The sequence below is a fragment of the Trachypithecus francoisi genome, unplaced genomic scaffold (genome assembly GCF_009764315.1).
Source record: "Trachypithecus francoisi isolate TF-2019V2 unplaced genomic scaffold, Tfra_2.0 Lachesis_group17, whole genome shotgun sequence".
Lineage (NCBI taxonomy): Eukaryota > Metazoa > Chordata > Mammalia > Primates > Cercopithecidae > Trachypithecus > Trachypithecus francoisi.
The window spans coordinates 4,164,708-4,185,600 of NW_022681462.1; the positions used below are offsets into that span (position 1 = coordinate 4,164,708).

Below are 20,893 nucleotides of genomic sequence, written 5' to 3' on the forward strand. Positions count from 1 at the left end.
TGAAAGTTAAAATATTATGGTAAATCATGAAGGCCTCAGTGCAATTTTTAAAAATGATGCCTGGAAAACAAAAGGTTAGAGATACTCATGTTGCAAACTCCATCTCCATCCTTCAAAGGTCACATGTGCCAACCAACCGAGACTCATGACAGCAAACGTCCGCAGGGTTCTCTATTATGATCAGGGCCAATCCTTCACCTTGGGGACTGTCATAGTACCCAGGGAGGCTCGCATGCCTCTCCCAGCCCCTCCCTGCTCTGAGTGACTGACAGAAGCTTCCTTTGCTGCAGGGCTGCAGGCAGGTGCTTCCGTTCCTGAGCTCCTAAACACACCAAGAGGTGCCTGAAGGTCCAGGCCTGCCCCTCTCTAGAGGAAAAACCTACTCATTTGGAGACTACTAACCTCTTCTAGAAGCTGTAACCTGAAATGCTAGAATGAGCTTCTATTCATCATGCTTTTTAATAATGTACAATGTTTTGACATCTCGGGGACCTCACTGACTGGGGGAGACTGCCTTTCCCACGGCAAGCCAATTCTTAGAGACAGCGAAGGGGTCCCTTGGGAGTGCACCTTTGCACACTAACCAATTCAGAGTCCATCTCCTCGATCTGACTCTTCCACTGCAGGAGGCAGTATCCCCTGGCCCTCATCACCCAGGTCCAGGCACCAGGCAGCTGGAGAACACCCCTGTAGCTACCGCCCAAGACATTCAAGCCTGCCAATCCTACACTCTGCCCCCGCCCATCTTCGCCTTTGCCATGGAGACACAAAGGAAAGCTACTTGCCCGTGCTTGCGCCTAGTTCTGCCTCCTGACCACTCCAGTGCCTCCTCCTCCTGTGGCCCTGCATGGCCTGGTGCGCTGCTTTTCTCCAGAAATGCAAGTAACAAAACTTTTCTTTCAATGACATCAGCCTCTCCTTTATGAATTAAACATGCAGGTACATTTTGATACCACGGGCACAGTGAGCAGGGTAAGTCTGTGTGTGGCAGAGGGCATGCCTCGCCTCTTGGCTGCGCGCAGCTAACTAACTGGACCCCCACCCTGGGGAATATGGCCACTGCTGGCATGTTTGCACTCTGGCTGCACCACGTATGCTGTGTCTGCCAGAGTGTCTGTGACAGTCCAGCCTAAATTATAAGAGGACCGAGCTCATTCAGTCCCTGGTGCTGTAGACTAGGGTGATGCCAATCGTAGTCCCCTACGCAGGACCTGCTGGGTATAATTGTATAATTGGGTGCACTGGGTCCCTCTGAATTCCCTACCTGGACATATCCACTTTCTTGCCTGGTGGTCTCAGGGCAATGAGGGTGACTCCCTCCACAAGGAGCAAGGAACGGCTTTCCCTGCGAGCTTGTGCTGGATGAGAGTCTGATAACCGAGCCAGCAACACTGAAGTCAGTGGTGGGCTGCTCATCTGCGGGGCCCTCCCCCAGCATCCATGAGGAATTAATCGCACTCCTGGGCAAAGGGTCTGGGTGTTGGTCTCCGAAGCGCTGCACGGATCCTCCGGCCATGTGGCTGTTGAGAGGTGCCCTCCTCACAGAAATGACAGCCGCCAAAAGGTTTAAGTGTTGCTTTAAGAGCCTCGCAGCTGTTGGGACTCATTCCTCAATCCAGTGGGACGCAAAGGATCTATCCATACAGACCAGTGGCTCCAGGTTAAGGAAAAGGGGAAGGGGTGGGACACTGTGTTCCCACTTCCCTGAGACCTGCAGAAGCCCCTGAGCTACATGAGCCTGTAACACCCCCCGCCAACGTGCTTGGGCACTCCTGAACACCCTGCCTCTCAACATGCTGGCACCGTCTCCTTCCAACTAAACTGCCACAAAATCAGAAAAAAAGGAAAAAGCGAGAAAAAGCCTAGGTACAAGGGGAAAAAAATTAAAGGTCACTAAATAGACTGTGTGTATTTATGTGTGTGTGCGCATATACATACACATACACACATATATACACATGTAGATAGAATATTTTAATGCAAATATATAATAAATTATACATGTATATGTACATATACAGCTAAACTGATGGTCCCTAATCTGATCCAATTAGAAATCCAATACTTATACACTAAAAATTTATACAACAAATTATATATTAATATTACATATAAATAAGATTTATATACTAAAACACTTAACCAAAAGATAAAACGGTGCCTATTGGCTTTTGTGTCTCCATAATTTAGGTTCTAAATTAATTGTGACATTTGCTAAAATGTACCCATTGACAAAGCTTCATAATCTTAATACTGGAGCTCAAATTACAGTTATACCTGGAGATCTCACTAAATCTAAACATTGTACCCCTATAATCTTTTTTAAAATGCAACTAAATGTAAAATGGCAGGAGGAAGTTATGCTTTACTTTAACTAGCTTGTCTAAATTTTCCGTGGTCATAGTACCCAATGCCCTGATATCCCATATTGGACACAGACACTCTAATATAACAAATAATAAATTAAAATTAAAGTCAGTCTTTGGCACTTACAAACTAGCTTGATAAAACGATGCCCCATGGACCTCCAGTTAAAACAGTTAATATGAGGCCTTCAAGGATTAAAACTTACTAATTAATAAAGGGGTGATTATATCCATTGTTTCTCCATTGAACAGCCCAATTTTTCCTATCCTTAAATCTAAAAAAAAAAAAAGGTGCCTCATGGTGGATTACTACAACCTTATTGCTGTGGTCCCATCCATTATCCAATTTCCATTATTATTAAAATTACTAATTCTATACAACAAATAACTGGCCAATATTTGGCTCTTACAGATTTGGCTAACATGTCCCGTTAAGTGTCTACTTCCACAGCTTCTCGGCTGCAGTTTGCCTCCTGCCCTGAAGGGGCACACACACCTGTGCAGGCCCCCCAACAGGGAGCTCCACAGCTTTGCCACAGCACACCGTCTCTGCAGACAGGGTCTTCACCACATCCACGTTCTCCAGGGGCACAAACGAGGAGACTCATCGTCACTCTCATTAAGGACATACAAGTCCAACATCTTTCAATACTTCTGAGGTTCTGATGGCAATGTAGTCCTCATTTACAAACTCTACTTACTTTTCTTGCTGTTGCTTACAAATCAGCTTGCTTTAAATGGGGCACCCTCCAAAAACAACCTCTGAAATCAAACCTTAAAATCCACGGGCACTCCTGTTGGTGCTCTCAGAGACCCCTTCATTATAGAAGCTCTGGCCAGCTCTGTGCAGGCCTGGAGTCTCTGGCCCACTTAGGATGGACATAAAGTACCCTAGGGCTTTGGATGCAAGAAACTGCCCCTCTCAGCCTCATGCAATATCCCATTAAAGCAGTAAATGGCTGGATGCCTAGTGGGCTCTCCTGGACACAGAGGCTCTCAAAGACCTGAGCCTAGGACCCCAATCTCCACCTGCCCATTACAAACACCTGACAAGCTCAGCAAAACTACCACTGCCTCCTTAACACAGGACAGAGTCAAGCCTGGGCCCTCTGGTGTATTCTACCCGCAGGAGGGTGATCTCCCACGCCCTCAGTCCCTTGTGAGGTCATCCTCCCGCAGACCCCTTGGGGTGTCTTAGATTAACTGAGTGAACAGCAGTGGGAGTTCACAGACGGTACAGACGGCACTGCCAACCCTCATATAAATGACAGAGCCCAATAGAATGGTGCTGCTTCCCATCCTTTAGCCAGCATGCCCTGATACAAAATGGAACCCCAAAAACAGCGCACATGGCCAAAGTTAGGCAGTCGTCTTAACGCTGGATGCCCTGGTCAGCACAGGGCCCCAGCTTCATATGCATGGCCAACTGTTGGACCACTGCCCGAGAGTTGCCCCCTTCAGGATGAAAAGCTCTGGGACCCTTCCTCACAGATACCCCAAATCCAACTCTAAATCACACCTCTCCGTAGGTGCTACAGCTGGGATTCGAGGTCTTGCCGGCGCACTGCTTCACCCCTTCAGAGAGGCAGGCATCACCGGACGTCACCGAGACACACATGTCACTTCTCGGAATCCACAATGCTGGGCTCTGGGAAAAGACGTTCGCTACAGCTTCCGCAGCCCTGACAGGTTCCATACAATCGGTTTAGTGAAGACACACCATGGGCTCCCCAAACAACTCCATTTCAAACTCTGGTCTGTAAACAGACCACAAAATGGGCCTCTATCTTGCCCCACAAACCTGAATCTCTTCACTGAGGGCCTCTCAGCTGACTCACACCTCACACAAACTTTAAAAAACATGACCATAGTCCCCTTTAAACATAAAAAGAGGGCTATGTCTTGCGTTCTTGTATATACAAGCTCATTACATATTAGGGCCTTCCATAATGTTCCCCCCATTCCTATAAATTTCAGATCTTGTCCCCACCCCATCAGGGCCGGAGACCAGAGAAAGAACACATTCTCTCCTGGACCCACTAACCCCAGGGCTCCCACAGGCCAGCCAGCTGCTCCTCTGATATAGGATCCATTTGAACCTAAACTTCCATCACAAAGCAAGAACCAGAACCCTGCCAAGCACGGCTGCACACATTCTGGGGTCTCTTGATCTTGTCACCACTGATCTGGGGGCTTTTGCTGGTTTATGATCCAGAGGCCCAGACCCTCCAGCTAAGCCACTATTTCAACCAAACATGGAAAATGCTGGGACCCACATCGGCATGAGTGGGGATCCACTTAGAAAGGAGACCCCAAGTCTCACATCCCAGAAGACATTGCCCAGCCCAGCAGCTCATGGCTGAAGATGACATGTCCCCAGCCACAACCTCGCCGTGGGAGATAACTTGTCCCAGATATTAAAACCTTTGCCCTGGTGATGCCCACGGGCTGCCTCTCCTGAGGCACAAAGCGGGCACTGACATTTTTGCTGTTCTTCCTTTAAACGCTGAGGAGTCCGCGAATGCTGATACACACCCTGCTTTCTGCCAAAACATGGCCCCTACACTCCCACGTCCAAATGGAAACTCTGGTAGAAGGGTCTACTCTCTGTGCCATCCTAAAACTTAAGGGAGCGACTTGCTTTCCCAGGAGGTAACTGCCCCCTATCAGTCAACTCCTCAACCCCTGGGGGAGGAGCACCCACCCCCAGTGCCTTCTCCTAACACCCCAGCCCACTTTCCACCGCGACTTCCTGCCCTGCATCCCCACAGCCACTCCCTCCCTGGGGTGACACATGAACACCACGAGTCTCTACTTATCCTTTACTGAACTATCAGTGCACATGCCCGGCCACACAACTGCCAGACCAGCCACCACGAGCCGAGAAACACCACGATATCATCATCAGACTCTTACGTTTAACACATGTTAACAATTGCACCAAGAAATTGTTAGAGGCCTCCCCAAAACGGCAGAACTACGTTCTTGACTAACGCCGTACACAGCAAAGACTCAGCTATGGGCCAGCCTAAGGGACTCCTGTATTTCCATGTCTTCCTCCTTTCTACTCTCAGAATAAAACATTTTCTATGCTCTTCAGGGCAACGTATGCCCTACTCTTTAAAAGGCTTGCTATCAAAAGTGACCTTAGTATGTCAACACAGCAGAGGACCAATTGCATTAATCATGATTTCTATATTTTACGATATTTGGACATCTCAGGGGCCTCGCTGACCCGGGAGAAGCTGCCCATCCCAGGGTGAACCAATTCTTAGACATAGCAAAGGGCTACCCTGGGAGCAAAGTGGCCAATCCAGAGGCCATCCTCCTCTCTCTGGCTCTTACAACCTAGGAGGCAGTATCCCCCAGCCTAATCACCCAGGGCCAGGTGCCAGACGGCTAGAGATCACCTGTATAGCCTAGCGTCTGAGCTGTTATTCAAATCAGCCAGTCTAAGCTGTTTCCCTGCCCTTTCCTGCAGCACACACAGTAGAGGGTCTGAGCCACGCTCACCCTCACTCCTGCTCCTGCCTGTCTCCCGTGCTTCCCCTCATGGCCCGGTGTGGTCTGCTGTGCCTCTGGTTCTTTCATTTCTACAGGAATCGTGAGGAACAGTAAACGCTGTCAATGGCATCCACCTCTCTGTGTCCTCAATCAGTCACCTTTATCAGACCTGGGTGCAAATTCGAGTTTATGTCCCCAACCTGGGGCAGTACAATGGTGGCACTTCAATTCCTGCATTATTTGTGCTCACCTAAAAGCTGAGCCGCCGCTAAAAGGCTCTTGGTTAGAATTCAGCAGCTGAGAAATGAAAGTCAAGGTGAGGCTGAGGTGAGGAGTCGTAAAGGGAAAAAGACTTTCCCCGGGGAGGCAGAGCCAGTGCTCCGAAGGAAGTGTCTCACCCCAGTAGAGAGGGGGTGATGCTGGCAAAGGGATTCTGTTATCTCCCTGCGTGGGCGATGGCTCACACGGCTCATCTTTCCCATCCACAGCGGGCTTCCCTGGGAATTAGGTTTCGGTGAACAAGAGAAACAGAATGTGGCCTTCGGGAAGGATGATGTTGAAGGGGAAGAATTCCTTCCAGTGGCCGCCACTGCTGTCTGTGCTAAAAAATGGGGAGATAGGCTGGTCGCGGTGGCTCACGCCTGCAATCCCAGCACTTTGGGAAGCCGAGGCGGGCGGATCATGAGGTCAGAAGTTCGAGACCAGCCTGACCAACATGGTGAAACCCTGTCTCTACCAAGAAACACACAAAAATTAGCTGGGCGTGGTGGTGCGTGCCTGTAGTCCCAGCTACTCAGGAGGCTGAGGCAGGAGAATCACGTGAACCCGGGAGGTGGAGGTTGCAGTGAGACGAGATTGCACCATTGCACTCCAGGCTGGGCGACAGAGCGAGACTCCATCTCAAAAAAAAAAGAGAAAAAATGGGGAGACGGGGACCCCCCTACCCTACTCGATAGCTATACTGGGGAAAAATAAAACTTTGTGCTTTCAACTAAAAGAAATCACCCATACTGATTTTCTTCTAATTTGCTATCACCTTTCTTCTCCATATCTTTCACACTTCTTATTTGATAGACAGTATTTAAATTTTGAAGAGTGGTATTTACCCAAGTAATTTAAGTGGTGGGGCACAACAGAAAACAAGAAGAAACAGATGGGTATTTTTAAACAGCACTTAAAAATTAAAACAAATTTGATGTAATACAGGCAATGGAGTATTTTGACGGTAACAACTGCCAATTTTCCAAAAAGTTTATAATAAAGTGATAATATCATAGTTCATTGTAATTCTACCATCCATAAACTTCAAATTGTTCCTTGATGATTCAAAAGTCCTGTGGTAAGACTTAATATATATTGAGATACAATTTGTTAAACAGTCTTGGTGTGATTTTTTGTTTTGTTTGTTTGCTTTGTTGTTGTTTGTTTTGTTTTGTTTTGAGAGAGGGAGAAGGTTTAAGTGCAAAAAACATTTGTGACTCTAAAAATGAGATAATACTGTTGCATTTGGTACATGAATTGGTTAAGAATTATTGTGTTTCTATGGATAAACCTTGACATTTTAAATTATTTTCTTTTGAAACTTTAAAAAGTATCCTAACTTTCGATTCTGAAGATGAGGACACACATGGGGGAATGGGCTATGCTAAAAATGCCCCAGGCTTTTAGAATGCTGCCTTTGGGATCCTACTTGCATTTCAAAGACATGGGCAAGTGTGGGCAATGAATGGAAAAATACCGAACAGCATGTATTGTTCCTCAAGAAGAAAAATGACTCCCCCACGCTGCTATTACTCTTTTCTGCTTTTATTCCAATGTAACGAGAGCATGACTGTTGGAGCACTTTCAGTACAATTAAGCTGGAATGTCCTGACACTGAATGAGAGATTACATTATTTTCTGAGAAATCCTTAAAATTGGCATCTCCCCAACAGAAAAGAGGCAGAAGGGGGCAGGCGGAGGAGGAAGCAGACTGTTCTGCTTTAGCTTGATTGGTAGCAAACTGAAGCTGGGGGGGGGGTTTTTTTTTTAAGGTTTGTAAAAGGAGGCTTCCTTCATGACATGACCGTAGGATGCTGTCACCCTGACCCGGTTACTGATGCGTGATGTTTCTAAGCGCTCGGTAAGTACCAATCTGCTCCCACGCCGCAGTATGCGGGGGTGTGATGCTGAACAGAGAGAGCACGACGTGATCATAGTTAATTCCCTCTGGTATCAAAAAAATAAAAACCTCTCTACCAAAAAATAAAAATGTGTGTTGCTCTTGTCTGCGTCATCATTGTTGTTCAGGCTTTTACATAACACGCAGAATGAGAAGACTCAGAAAGCCAGGCAGAATGGTGAAGAAATAACTGAATAGTTCTGATTCCAAGAACTGTGTGACCTTATGACACTTAAAGAGTGAGGAAGAGAAAGCAACAGGTTCCAAATGGTGTAGCAAGCTTACCAACTAAACTTGAGGAAGGCTTGTGGAGAAGCTGTGATCACACTATGGTTATTTAGACACCTCCAAATGGAAACAGCAATGACAACTATTCAGCTGTGATATGAAGGTACAAAAACATTTTCCAAAAGGGAAAGGCCGAGAATGGTCAATGCACATCGATTTTCACGAACTGCTTCTGGTAAAGGTCTTCGGGCATGTGAGATGCATTTTGTTTTCTTTATTTTACCAATCAATGACTAATACAGTTATTCCAATCAAATGATCAGGTTAGGTGATAATGCCTAAGAAAGCTGAATACTATTGTTAATGCATAAATTCATAAAATCTCTTAGAAATCACTTGGCCAAACTGTCATTAAACCATCTCAAGATGATATCTGAGATTCACAATAAGTGAGGCACTTGAAACATTGGATTGGAAAATACTTTCACATTTTCTCCTTATAATTAAGTGATGCTGGTATTTTCTAACTTCCATGATGAGACTGAGTTTTATCTACTGAAAACTAAAAGAAAAATTAATAATATTATAAAATCTTTCTAACAAAATGCTTGATGGATTGATATACCACCAATATTGTATATTATGAGATATATATATTTTAAAACTAAAACATCACATACATCTTCAATGAACAAAGCAAAACTGGCAGCTGTGATGTGTTCTTTAGTGGTTGTGACCCTCTGGTTAAGAACACTCACCTCACAGAGGAAGCCAACTAAATGTACCAGCTGGTTGAGCCAGAGAGAACATATGAGTATCTCAGATTCAGTTATTCCAATCAATATCACCAGCGTGCATTACACGATGGAAATTACACTACTGTCCTTTAACAGATAACACCTGGTCTGATCACTGTCAAACTTTCTTTCAAAAAAATAAAGATAATTTTAGGTTAGTGTTGGAGAAAAACTTACTGAATATTTACATCCCATACCGGCCATCCTCCCTTTGTATATTCTGACCTATTTTCCTGGAACAGACAGATTTACCCTGGCATGGCAGATTTTTAGTGTTCTTGTATGTTAATAAACGGAGAGTAAACTGAAATTTATGGACGGGGCTAATTTCTAATGCAAATCCCAACAGAAAAAGATGACTGTTTCCTAAATGCTGAGTAACCATTGAGCAATGAGACAAGGTTCTACTTTCAAGGCGTTCTTTGCACTTGGTGGTTTGATGTTTGACATCCCAATGCATAGACAATTTTAACTCACTTTTGCTCACTTTATTGTGTGTAAATATATATATATATCCTCCAGTGAACTATACTGTTCTCAGGTTTTTCTATATCCAAGGTATACTTTCTTATGTTTTGACACTCATTTGATTACAACATGCAATTTACAACACCTGGAACTACAACAGGACATTAAACACAGTTCTATCCGGTGGCTACTACTTCTTGGGTAAGGACTAGTTTGGGCTCCTGCACTGAACAACGGTGTGATTATTCAATTTCACAGACAACTTCACAGCAACACACAAAGCCTCAGCGTAGTTTTGGTTAGCCCGTGTTCTAAGAAATCCACTTCCAGATAAAAACGTGGTTCCCCATATTGTCTACACACTAAAGTATGCCTTTACCATCTGGCAGAGCAAGATACTGACTGGGAAGGGAATCCTTCTTTCTCGTGAAACCTAAACCACATGTAAACCATCTGCAGGGTCCTGTGCTGTCAGTGAACTGCATTCCCCAAGCACCTGCTTCCAAGAGATTTTCTTAGGTTTTTTTTTTTTTTTCCAACTATGGGCTCCATTCAGACTTCAGGCTAACCTTGTACAGATCAGATCCCACCAGACACAGAATTGTCATTTTTGAGGACTCAATGTTTGGCAAGCGTCCCATTTTGGAACCTTATCCACAAGCACTTGACAAAGCACAATGAATGGACGGCTATCCGTCCATGCCTGACATTTATAAAAGTACAAGGGCTTCCAGAAACCTTGACAGAGAGAAAAATCAATTATTTCTCTCCCTGGCATTAGCCAGCTCTTGCCGACTATTCATCTTACGCGTGATGATGACTAATATCCGTCGGATGGCAAGGAGCCGCTCTTTGAGTGAGGTCATGCCGAGGATGGCCAGCTGAGCCTTGCGCTCCAGGGGCAGCACGGCCAGGATCCACCAGGACCAGGCAGGGCCGCTGGGATTACTCTGCAAAAGAGATGAGAGGAAAGCAAGATTAACACTGAAAATGCAAGCCTGTTCCCCAACACAGTCTTTTGCTCCGCCAACAGACACGTGAGCAAGAATTAAATGCCACCTTGTATTTTAGAGCTACTTCACAATTCATTCAGCTCTCAAAATACATAGTTTACTTTTACGGTACACATTTAGAGGTGGGGGAACCACAAAAGGAAGAGCCTGCAAAGAGAAGCATCTTCCACGGGGAGATTCTATGAATCAGTTGCTTCTGTTCTCTCAAGCTTTCAGTTAAGAGTATATACTGGTCAGAGGAGAAGACCATCACTTTAACCTTCACTTTCCAGTGTTCTGTGCTATTATTTTTTACGTCTTAAGCATGCCATATAAAGCATAATACTGTAAGTGCTAAAAGTATGTGTACAAGTTTGAATGACATACTCAATGTGGCAAGTGAGTGTATGAAACATATATATGTATGCATGTCATATGTAAGAGTTATCACAAATTATATACATAAGAATTATAATGCCACCAAATAACCTTTATTTCACATAATCAAACAGAGCACTTCTGGGCTACGTGCTAGGCAAAAGCCAATCATAAACTTGTTCTCAATATTCTTGGTATTGGAACCAAGATACCCAGGCCTTTTTGCTTCCAGGGTCTAGGATTCTTAACTCTAATTCTCCTCCAAAAATGTGCGGGATGCCAATAAGAGCCGGGAGGGTGGACTCTGGAGTCGCCTTAGTTTAGGGTGAGGTAGATGATACTGGAGGACTAGGAAGAGCACTGTGGCCAAAGCTCACTGGGGGTAGCCCAAGTCACTGTGAGGAAGACATCAACCTGCCCTTCAGAAGGAGAAAGTCACAGATGGAGAAAACAACCTTTTATACAGAGTCACACTCTTTTCCCCGCCTCATCTCGCAGAGAAAGAAGAAAACTGAGTAGCACGCTTAATGGGAAGGACCTCATATAAAAATCGATGTATTACCTAAAATCCCTCTGTAGTCATCAGAAAAATGGTTCCCCCAAAGACTCGAATTCCTGAAACCTGGGGATATGGTACCTTATATGGCAGAGGGAATCGGAGGATGTGATTCCGTTAAGGACTTTGGGATGGGGGGATTATCCTGATGGGCCCAATGTGTTCATATAGGGTCCTTTCTGGGCTGTGGTCAGAGGGACATGTGGCTTTGGAAGGACCGTGGGAGAGAAGCAACATGGCTGGCTCTGATGGAGGAAGGAAGCCGAGGAATGCCACCGGCCTCTACAAGCTGCAGAGGCAAGGAAACAGGCTCTCTTCACAACCTCCACAGAGGAATGCATGCTGCCATCACCCGGATCACAGTCTGGCCTGCAGAACCAGGACTGGAAGAGAATACATATGTGTTGCTTGAAGCCACCACATTCGTGAAATTTCTTAACAGCAGTAGTAGGAAGCTAATATACCTGCCAAGGAGAGATGGATTAATTTGGTTAATAAACAAAAACTCCTAGAAAAAGAATGACTCATATCCTAATGCAAGTCAGTCTAACCACCATGTTTTCTGAATCTGAGTTCCAGGACATTGCAGAACAAAGGCTTATGCAAAAAGGGCAAGCCAGAAAGGACTTAATGGCTATTTCTGGCAGTTAAAGCATTTTTCTGTGTTTGGAAAAGAAAGAATTCAGGCAGGGGGTAAAAGAAGCTCCAAGAGATAGAAAAAAAGAAAGTTAGAGTGGATGGGGAAAGACACAAAAGACATTTCACATCGCCCTAAACCAGCTGAGAGCCAATCTCCCTCCCATACTGTCCTTGACAGCTGGGCATCCGTGTACAGGTGGGAGGTATACGCTCTCAGGCACAATCTTAAACCAGCTCAGCCTGGCTCTCCCATCTAATGCAGAGCAGGGACCACCTGAGCTTAGAAATGCTCCACAAACCTGAAGCTCATTCATTGCTTAAAGAACCAGCATCACCAAGACTACTCGTAGGGAGCACCAGAGAAAGCCCATGACAGCTGGGCAGCAGGGTCCTTACAGGACAGGGAAGTCATGCTTCTAATGTCACAAGAAGGATGGGATTTTTCTCTTCACTTATTCAACATCTGTGTACCAGGTGCAAGGCAATGCTACGTGCCAAACGTGGAGTGTTCGTGCCAATACCATAAAGTTACTACTTACATTTTAAGATGTGAGTGCAAGAAGGAAAGGGCTGCAAACTGACAGTCAAGCAGAATAAATTGATTGTCGTTAGAAAAGAAACTATGTTCTGTTAGAAAGCCTTTGTGTTTTGCTTCACAAGTCCTGTGCTACCACAGAAGGTGCTCCTTTGGGCTGTCAGTAGAAGAACTGGTTCATAAGCAACCACACTGGGGTATACCCAGCATCGTACTGCCGGGCTCTCCACCAGAACGATGGCTCAGCACACGACAGCAGGAAATAACAGAATTACAAAGGAAAAAAGAGAGCATACCTGAGGCTCCGGTTCTCTGTCTGGCATTACCCCAAAATGACTTAAAATTTGTTCTTTCATGCGATCCTGGAGAGACGCGAACCAGGAAACAGACTGTTGATGCACGGAATCGTGGAGAGCAGCAAGCTCTTCATACTCTGGACCCTCCACCTGATCAGGGAAAAAGGCACGGCCGTACGACCCATTCATAGTAATGCACGTAACACAGTTAGCAACCTCTGCACTGCCACTAAGTGGATTTGTGGCATTTAGCACTTTAATAATTCATCAATTTCACAAAAATGGTACATGCTCAATATAGAAATCTGCATTTTTTTTGTATAGTTGAAATCTATCAATTGTATCTTGATTTTTCTCTTAATACCATAACATAAGCACGTTTCATGTAATTTTGCATAATTTTCAATGGCTGCATGCAATTTTATATTTGAGATACATGCCAACTTACTTAACTATTCACGTAAGTTATTTAGAATAGCCTAGTTTTTCATTTTTAAAAATAACACAGTAATATAAACACTTATGCAAAAGTTGTTTTGTTTTGTTTTGTTTGTTGACAAGGGAGGGAGGTATGGTTTCCTCGGGATAGTTTCCTAGAGACCTTGTTAGAATTACCAAGTCAAAGGGTGACATTTTAAAAATTGTATTCCATATCACCAAACTACATTCCTAAAGGCATGATAGGGCAAGACTATCCTCATTACATTGGCCTGGGCTGATGGACTCCAGCTTATTGTCGGCCACAGCACCTTAGACTGACCAAGCTTGGCCTCTGGTCCCTATGTCACTGTCACGTCTGTCATTAACTTATGCCTCGGTCCTGTTCAGGAACACCTGGCAGAGGAGGAAGAGCATGGAACTGGGAATCACGGGACCAGGGTTTGTTCTGGCTTCATCACCAACTCTCCTGTGTGAATCTAGCCAGTCTCACAGCCTCGTGAGGGCAGAGTTTTCTCATCTGTATAACAGGAATAAACCATGAAGGTCCTTTCCTGTTATAAAATTCCAGTACCTACAAAAACTACGGCGTGCTGAGAAATTATAACGTCATGCATACACCACCCTCAATTTGATTTATACAAATCAAATATTCATATATGATAGAGGATTTTCTTGTAAAAGCAAGCTAAAATTGTTTCATGTTGCAGCTACTTAAGCCCCCATTTTAAAATAAACACATACACTATGAAAAGCTGTCATCTACAACAACGGTCAATAAACCCTGCCGTCAGGTCTATCCACCCTGCAGAGAGACCCTGAAGATGATCACTTTCAGCCATAGCTTTGAAACTCAGCTTTCTGGTCCAGTCTGGGGGTTGGGCTCCCTGCTCTGCTCCTCTGCACTGGGATGACCAGAAACCGCAGCTGGAGGAGGCAGAGAGAGAGCGTCCTGGGTGTGACTCCATTCACAAATCCTAAGTGTACACCACTGCCCCAAAAATGACTCCTAGTGTGATGTGGGGTGGCTATGTACCCTTACTTCCACATTTCCAAATGTCAACCAAAGAATTTAAAAGAGGAATACGATAATTCCAAGGATTTCCTCCTTTTAAGTATTTTAAAATTTCTTGCTGCAGTATAATTTACAGACCAAAAAGTGCATAGATCTTTAGCTCAAAGAGTTTTCTCAAAGAGTATACACCATTTCTCAACTGTATACACCAGTCTGACCATCACCCAAAACCAGATAGACATTTCCACTACCTAGAAAGATTCTTCACCGCCCCCTCCAGTCAATTACAAAGCCAACCCCACAAGCCTTTTCTGACTTCTGTCTTCAGAGTCTAGTTTTGCCTGTTCCTGGAAGTATACAGATGAAGCCACGCAGTATGTGTTCGTCCTGTGTCTGGCATCTCTCACTTAGCATAATGTCTATGAGAGTCATCCATACTGTTTCGTGCACTAGTGGTTCATTTCTTTTTATTGACAGGTAGTATTGCATTGCATGAATGGACCACAATGTGTTTACTGACTCAAGTGTAATCAGCACCTGGGCTGTTCCTGGTTTGGGGCTATAATGGAGTAAGACTGTTATGGACATCCTTGTGTAAGTCTGTTGGAGAATCTCTCAAAACGTTTTGCTAATTTGTCAAATTATAGGTCCTGATATTTCTATGAGACACGTGAAAAAATTCTTAACGGGTAATAAATTCAACTCTTTTATATTTAGCTTTGGGAGGTATTTTTAAGTTGTAGATTTTGTCACATTCTGAATTAATACCAATTTAGAGAACAGAGACTCACAGACTGCTGTTCCCGAGTCAAACCATGCTCACCACCATGTTTCCGGAAATCACCTTTAATGGAAACCCGTCATGCTCATGCCTTCACACATTGTCTATGACTGCTTTTGCACTACAGGGGCAGAACTGAGTTTTGACAGAGACCATATGGCCTGTGGAGTCTAAAGTACTTATTATCCGGCCCTTTGCAGAAAAAGTTTGCCAGCTCCAGGGCTAGAGCATCCAATAGCAAATCACAAGCCTATTTTGCAACGTGCAGGTTTCCATGTTGCCTAAGTACAATAAGGTCTTTCTTTTTTTTTTTTTAGATGGAGTCTTGTTTTGTCACCCAGGCTGGAGTGCAGTGGCGCCATCTCAGCTCACCGCAACCTTTGGCTCCTGGATTCAAGCAATTCTCCTGCCTCAGCCTCCCAAGTAGCTGGGACTACAGGCGCCCGCCACCATGCATGGCTAATTTTTTATATTTTTAGTAGAACCAGGGTTTCACCATGTTAGCCAGGATGGTCTCAATCTCCTGACCTTGTGATCTGCCCGCCTCGGCCTCCCAAAGTGCTGGGATTACAGGCGTGAGCCACCATGCCTGGCTAGATCATTTTTTTAAAAGGAGATTTCTGTACCAGCTCCCAACTTAGGTAAAAATCCACTGAGAAAATAAATAACTGCCGAAAGCAATGGCTCATGCCTGTGGTCCCAGCGCTTTGGGACGACTACGCTTTGGCCGAGGTGGGAGGACTGCTTGAGCCCAGGAGTTTGAGACCAGCTTGGGAAACACAGGGAGACTCCGTTTCAACAACAAAAAAAAATTTTAATTAGCCACGTATGGTGGTGTGCACCTATGGTCTCAGCTACTCAGGAGGCTAAAGCAGGAGGATCGTTTGAGCCTGGGAGGTCAAGGCTGCAGTGAGCTGAGATCATGCTGCTGCACTCTGGCCTGCACGACAGAACGAGACCTTGACTCAAAAACAAACAAACAAATTTAAGTGATGAATTAAGGACTTAAGTAATATTGTCAGTACAAGTTTGACAAAGCCTTTCCACAATGCAAGAGGGAAACAAGAGGACAGACCTCTACAAAACACACCAGTACAATAAGCCTTACCTTTTCATCTTCAAGATACTCAATGTCCGCTGTGTTATAGCCATCTCTGTGGCGGTGGCTAAGCACTCGGAACCGACTGACGCCAATCGCGTCTACAACAGAACTTCCATCGGGAAACGTTCTCACGTCCTTAATCTCCAGCATGCATCCATATTCTGAAAGCCTGAAGAGACGGTTGGGAGAAATGACTGTGATTTTTAAAATGCAGGGGGCCTTTATTGTTCTCTGGATGAGAGTTTGCTTTTAAAAGGAATACAAAGCCACACAAAACAGTGTCTCCACATCAGACCAGCAAGGTTATTGTCGCTAAGAGACACGTGCACATGGTCGCTTCTGTTAGATGCTAAATATAGTGGTGATGGTGGCTGCAGCGGAAGGGCTCCGGGTGAGACAGGACTTGTGCCTTAGCAGTTCCAATGGGCTAGTGTTTTGGAAAGGACTCGAGAGATGGGAAGAGATGAAATCTCAAATGTGGCTCCTCAGCCACCTTGGCAGGGCAACATCAGGACTGCCCAGCTGGTGCCATGCACACACTCGGCTTTCCAAAGCGCTCCCCAGCTCTTACCCACACTCTGTAACTATCACCCTTATCCTAGTGATATTCTCATGCTACCACGTGCCAAGTACCGCATGGAACCGTTTACGATACATATGCATTCAAGCCCACACTGAAAATTTGATTCATCAAAAGTCAACAAAGTGAAAAAACAAGCGATAGGAGTTCCACGTGCACTGAGAATACAGAACACTAAAAAGAATGTGAAAAACAACAAGAAAAACCAGATAAACCACAGAACATATGTCTCTTGAACCCATCAGAGAGTGGAGATTGCTCAGGGTAACCAAACAAAAGATCCCACAGGGAAAGAGTAGGCAGAGCCCAGGAAGAGACACAAAAGTGTGTAGGAAGAATTCAGCTTTTTTTTTTTTTTTTAAACAAATTGCCAATGACCTTGTGTGGGCTGGCATCAGAGTGCAGGTCTGGAGAGCTGCACTCACAAAGGGAGTCTGCATCACACACAGGCTCTTAATCACAGATAAGAGGCTCCTTGGTGAGTCATACCCTGCAGTGAGGTAGGCGTGGATGAGCTGACGTTTATTTGGAAGCCTCTGCTGGTGCCGGTTGCTGGGGCAGCAAGTCCTCCACCTTCAAAGGCACTCAGCTCCTCCTCCCTCCTACCTTTGCCCACAAGGTCTTCACCTCATTCCAATTCTGCCAGCTCTGCCCTCCCCAACCAAAGTGCTGTGGAAAGCAGTCCCCAGCCACTGCCTTCATCTCCTTGTCTCCCCTTCACTCCTCCATATCCTACTGTTCCATTAAAATGCCTCCAAAAGTAGTCAGAGATGCCCTCTGAATTGCTCAGATCACTAGACAGGCTCCTGTCTGATCTCCCTAAGGCACGGCCCTGCAGACTGTTGCTGAGCCAATGCCTCTGCTCTCCTGCACCCGCTCTAACCAGCCCTTCGCAGCCCCTACCTCTGCATGTCCCTGCTGCTCCGTACTACCCAGGATGGTGTTCTAGGATGTGGCTGTTCTCATTCCAAAGCTCTCCCCAGCTCTTACCCACACTGTGATTGTAACTATCACCCGTAACCCAGTGATATTCTCACGCTACCACGTGCCAAGCACCACACACAGCAGTTTATAATATATACTAATTCAAGCCCACACAACACGGAGGCTCAGAGGAATTAACTTCTCTAAGGCCACAGGGAGATTCAGAGCCAAAATGAGAATTCATGGCAGTGTGATTCTGAAGTCCTCATGATGAGCAGCTTTACTACACATCCCTCAAACTAAAGAGCAGCGATGATTCAAACTGCCACCTGGATGCCTCTACTTATACATTTAATAAGACTCTCTCTTCCTGGTATCTAACAGGATGATCTCATTCATAGCGTGGTGAACCTGGAGGCGCCCTGAAGATTCCTCTTCAAGGGAGGACTGAATGCCCCCAGCAACCAGTAGAGGCCTCCAAATAAATGTCAGTTCCGCCAAGCCTGCTTCGCTGCAGGGCATGACTCACCAAGGAGCCTCTTATCTGTGGTTAAGAGCCTGTGTGTGATGCAAACTCCCTTTGTGAGTGCAGCTCTCCAGACCTGCACTCTGATGCCAGCCCACACAAGGTCATTGGCAATTTGTTTTTTAAAAAAAAAAATTAGCTGAATTCTTCCTACAGGCTTTTATGTCTCTTCCTGGGCTCTGCCTACTCTCTCCTTGTGGGATCTTGTTTGGTTACCCTGAGCAACCTCCACTCTCTGATGGCTTCAAGGAGTATATGTTTTGTGGTTTATCTGTTTTTTCTTGTTTTTCTTGTTGTTTGGATGGGAATAACATTCTTTTCAGTGTTCTATATTCTCAGTGCACGTGGAACTCTTATAGCTTATTTTTTCACTTGGCTGACTTTAGATGAATCAAATTTTAATATATTCTAATTTACTAATCTCTCCCTCTTTTATGTATTCTCAGCACCTTGTATAAAAAATTTTTCCCCATTCCTAATTATAAAGGCGGTCCCCAATATCTCCTCTTAAATGTTTTTATATTTTGTTTTTCACATTTCACATTAGGAATACAAACGTGTTATTTTTTATTTATGGCATAAGGTAAAGTTTTCTTCTCCCCTCTCATTTGGACTACCCACTAATTTTCTTTTTTTTTTTTTTTTTTTTTTTTGAGGCGGAGTCTCGCTCTGTTGCCCGGACTGGAGTGCAGTGGCCGGATCTCAGCTCACTGCAAGCTCCGCCTCCCGGGTTTACGCCATTCTCCTGCCTCAGCCTCCCGAGTAGCTGGGACTACAGGCGCCCGCCATCTCGCCCGGCTAGTTTTTGTATTTTTTTTAGTAGAGACGGGGTTTCACCGTGTTAGCCAGGATGGTCTCGATCTCCTGACCTCGTGATCCGCCCGTCTCGGCCTCCCAAAGTGCTGGGATTACAGGCTTGAGCCACCGCGCCCGGCCTACCCACTAATTTTCTGAGCACCCTTTATTGAGTAGTTTGTCTTTTCTCATACAATTGTCTATAAATTTGGCATCCATATATGAGTGGACCTGTTTCGGATCTCTACCTTATCGTTTCATTGGTCTACTTACTAAGGCTTGTAAACTTGATATTATAGGATGTTCTCCTGTTTGTTCAGCCAGATCTGGGCTTGGCCTTTTGCTTTTCCACACGGATTCTAAAATCAGCTTGAGCAAGTCCATGAAGAAGCCTCCTGGAGATGCTGACAGAAATTACTCTAGATTTGGGGAACTGGGTAGATGTGGAATCTCTACGACATCGAGTCTGTGCACCAACAGACATGGCATTTCTCTCCATTGATTCAGAACTTCTTGAATATCTTTCAAGTTTCAGAATTTTCTCCACAAAGGTCCTATACATATTTTTAAAAGCTCTGTCCCTAGGTATTTATGGTAGAAAATTCTGAGTGGCCCTAAAAATGCAGACTCCTCTTCTTCCTGGGCACGTGGGTGGACTATATTTGCCAGGCTCCTTTGCAGCAGGTGTGAAGAGGGAACCCCCTTTCTCCAGAGTCCTTTAAGAGCACGTGCGCCTCCTCCACAGCTAGCACTTGGATGCAGTGACCTCATCATGACCACATAGGGCTGACAAGGCCCTAAGGGATGGGAGGATCCTGAGTCCCCAAATCAGTGTACAGAGGGGAACAACCTGCTGGCTTGCAACACCCTCTCTGGACAAAGACGTGAAATGAGGGGAGGTGAAAACCAAGCACAGTGTGTTTTTGTGAGACTGAAAATGATTTGGCTGTAGAGATAGAGAAACAGCTTTGTGCAGGATATAGACATTTTTCTTTTTTAAATGTTTTTTGTAGAGACAGGGTGTCCCTATGCTGCCTAAGCTGGTCTCCAACTCGTGGGCTGAAGCAATTCTCCCACCTCAGCCTCCCAAAGTGCTGGGATTACAAGCGTGAGCCATTAAGCCCAGCCGCAATTTTTCTAGACCTCAAAAGTTGGACTAGATTTGTTTATATATAAACGAGGATAAAGACAATTGCAGGCAGAGGGAAGCACGGAGGTGTGGAAGCATGAGCTGTCACAAGAGAAGGGCAAGCAGCACGGCAGTGGACTAGCTTGAAAGGAAGAGGTGGGCAGTGAGGCTAGAAAGAAGGGATGGGACCGCATTGTGGGCAGCCTTGAACTTGGACTTTGCTATGTAATGGGAGCCACTGGAGGTTTTCAAGCATCAGCCTAAATCATTCTGCAAGAAAAACGTCAAACGTTGCCCTTCATTAGGACCCTTCAAATGCTGATAGTTCTTACCCTGCGTGTTCGGCAGATAAGCACATGCCAAACCGCTTGGTGCCAGTTTCCATGCATCTTCTTATCATAAGCCGATAGCGGGGCTCAAAGACGTGGAGTGGACACGGGACCGTGGGGAAGGCCATGGCACACACAAAGATGGGGACGTCTCTGGTCAGACTGCAGAAGTAAGGGGACATGTTATCTCAGATACATGAGCTGTTAGATCAGAGGGTAGTACTGGCCACCAAAACAGCAAAAGCCAGCCAACCTCAGTTCTCCCCTCTACAAAACAAGAAAGCCAAGGACCATAGCATGTGAAAATTCTCTGCTCACCCAGGTTTCCTGACAAATCTGTCTTATTTAACTTGA

General features: G+C 45.2%; 1 protein-coding gene across 1 annotated transcript in view; it reads right to left on the reverse strand.

The window, feature by feature from the left end:
- Positions 1-7,901: 7,901 nt before the first annotated feature.
- Positions 7,902-20,893, reverse strand: part of LONRF2 (LON peptidase N-terminal domain and ring finger 2) — a 39,929-nt gene continuing 26,937 nt past the window's right edge. Inside the window, exons 9-12 of the mRNA XM_033239038.1 lie at positions 20,543-20,701; positions 16,263-16,425; positions 12,921-13,070; positions 7,902-10,474 (exon numbers count right to left, since the gene is read on the reverse strand). Coding sequence (XP_033094929.1) covers positions 10,280-10,474; positions 12,921-13,070; positions 16,263-16,425; positions 20,543-20,701 — 667 coding nt within the window. The 3' untranslated portion in view covers positions 7,902-10,279. The remainder of the gene's footprint in view (positions 10,475-12,920; positions 13,071-16,262; positions 16,426-20,542; positions 20,702-20,893) is intronic.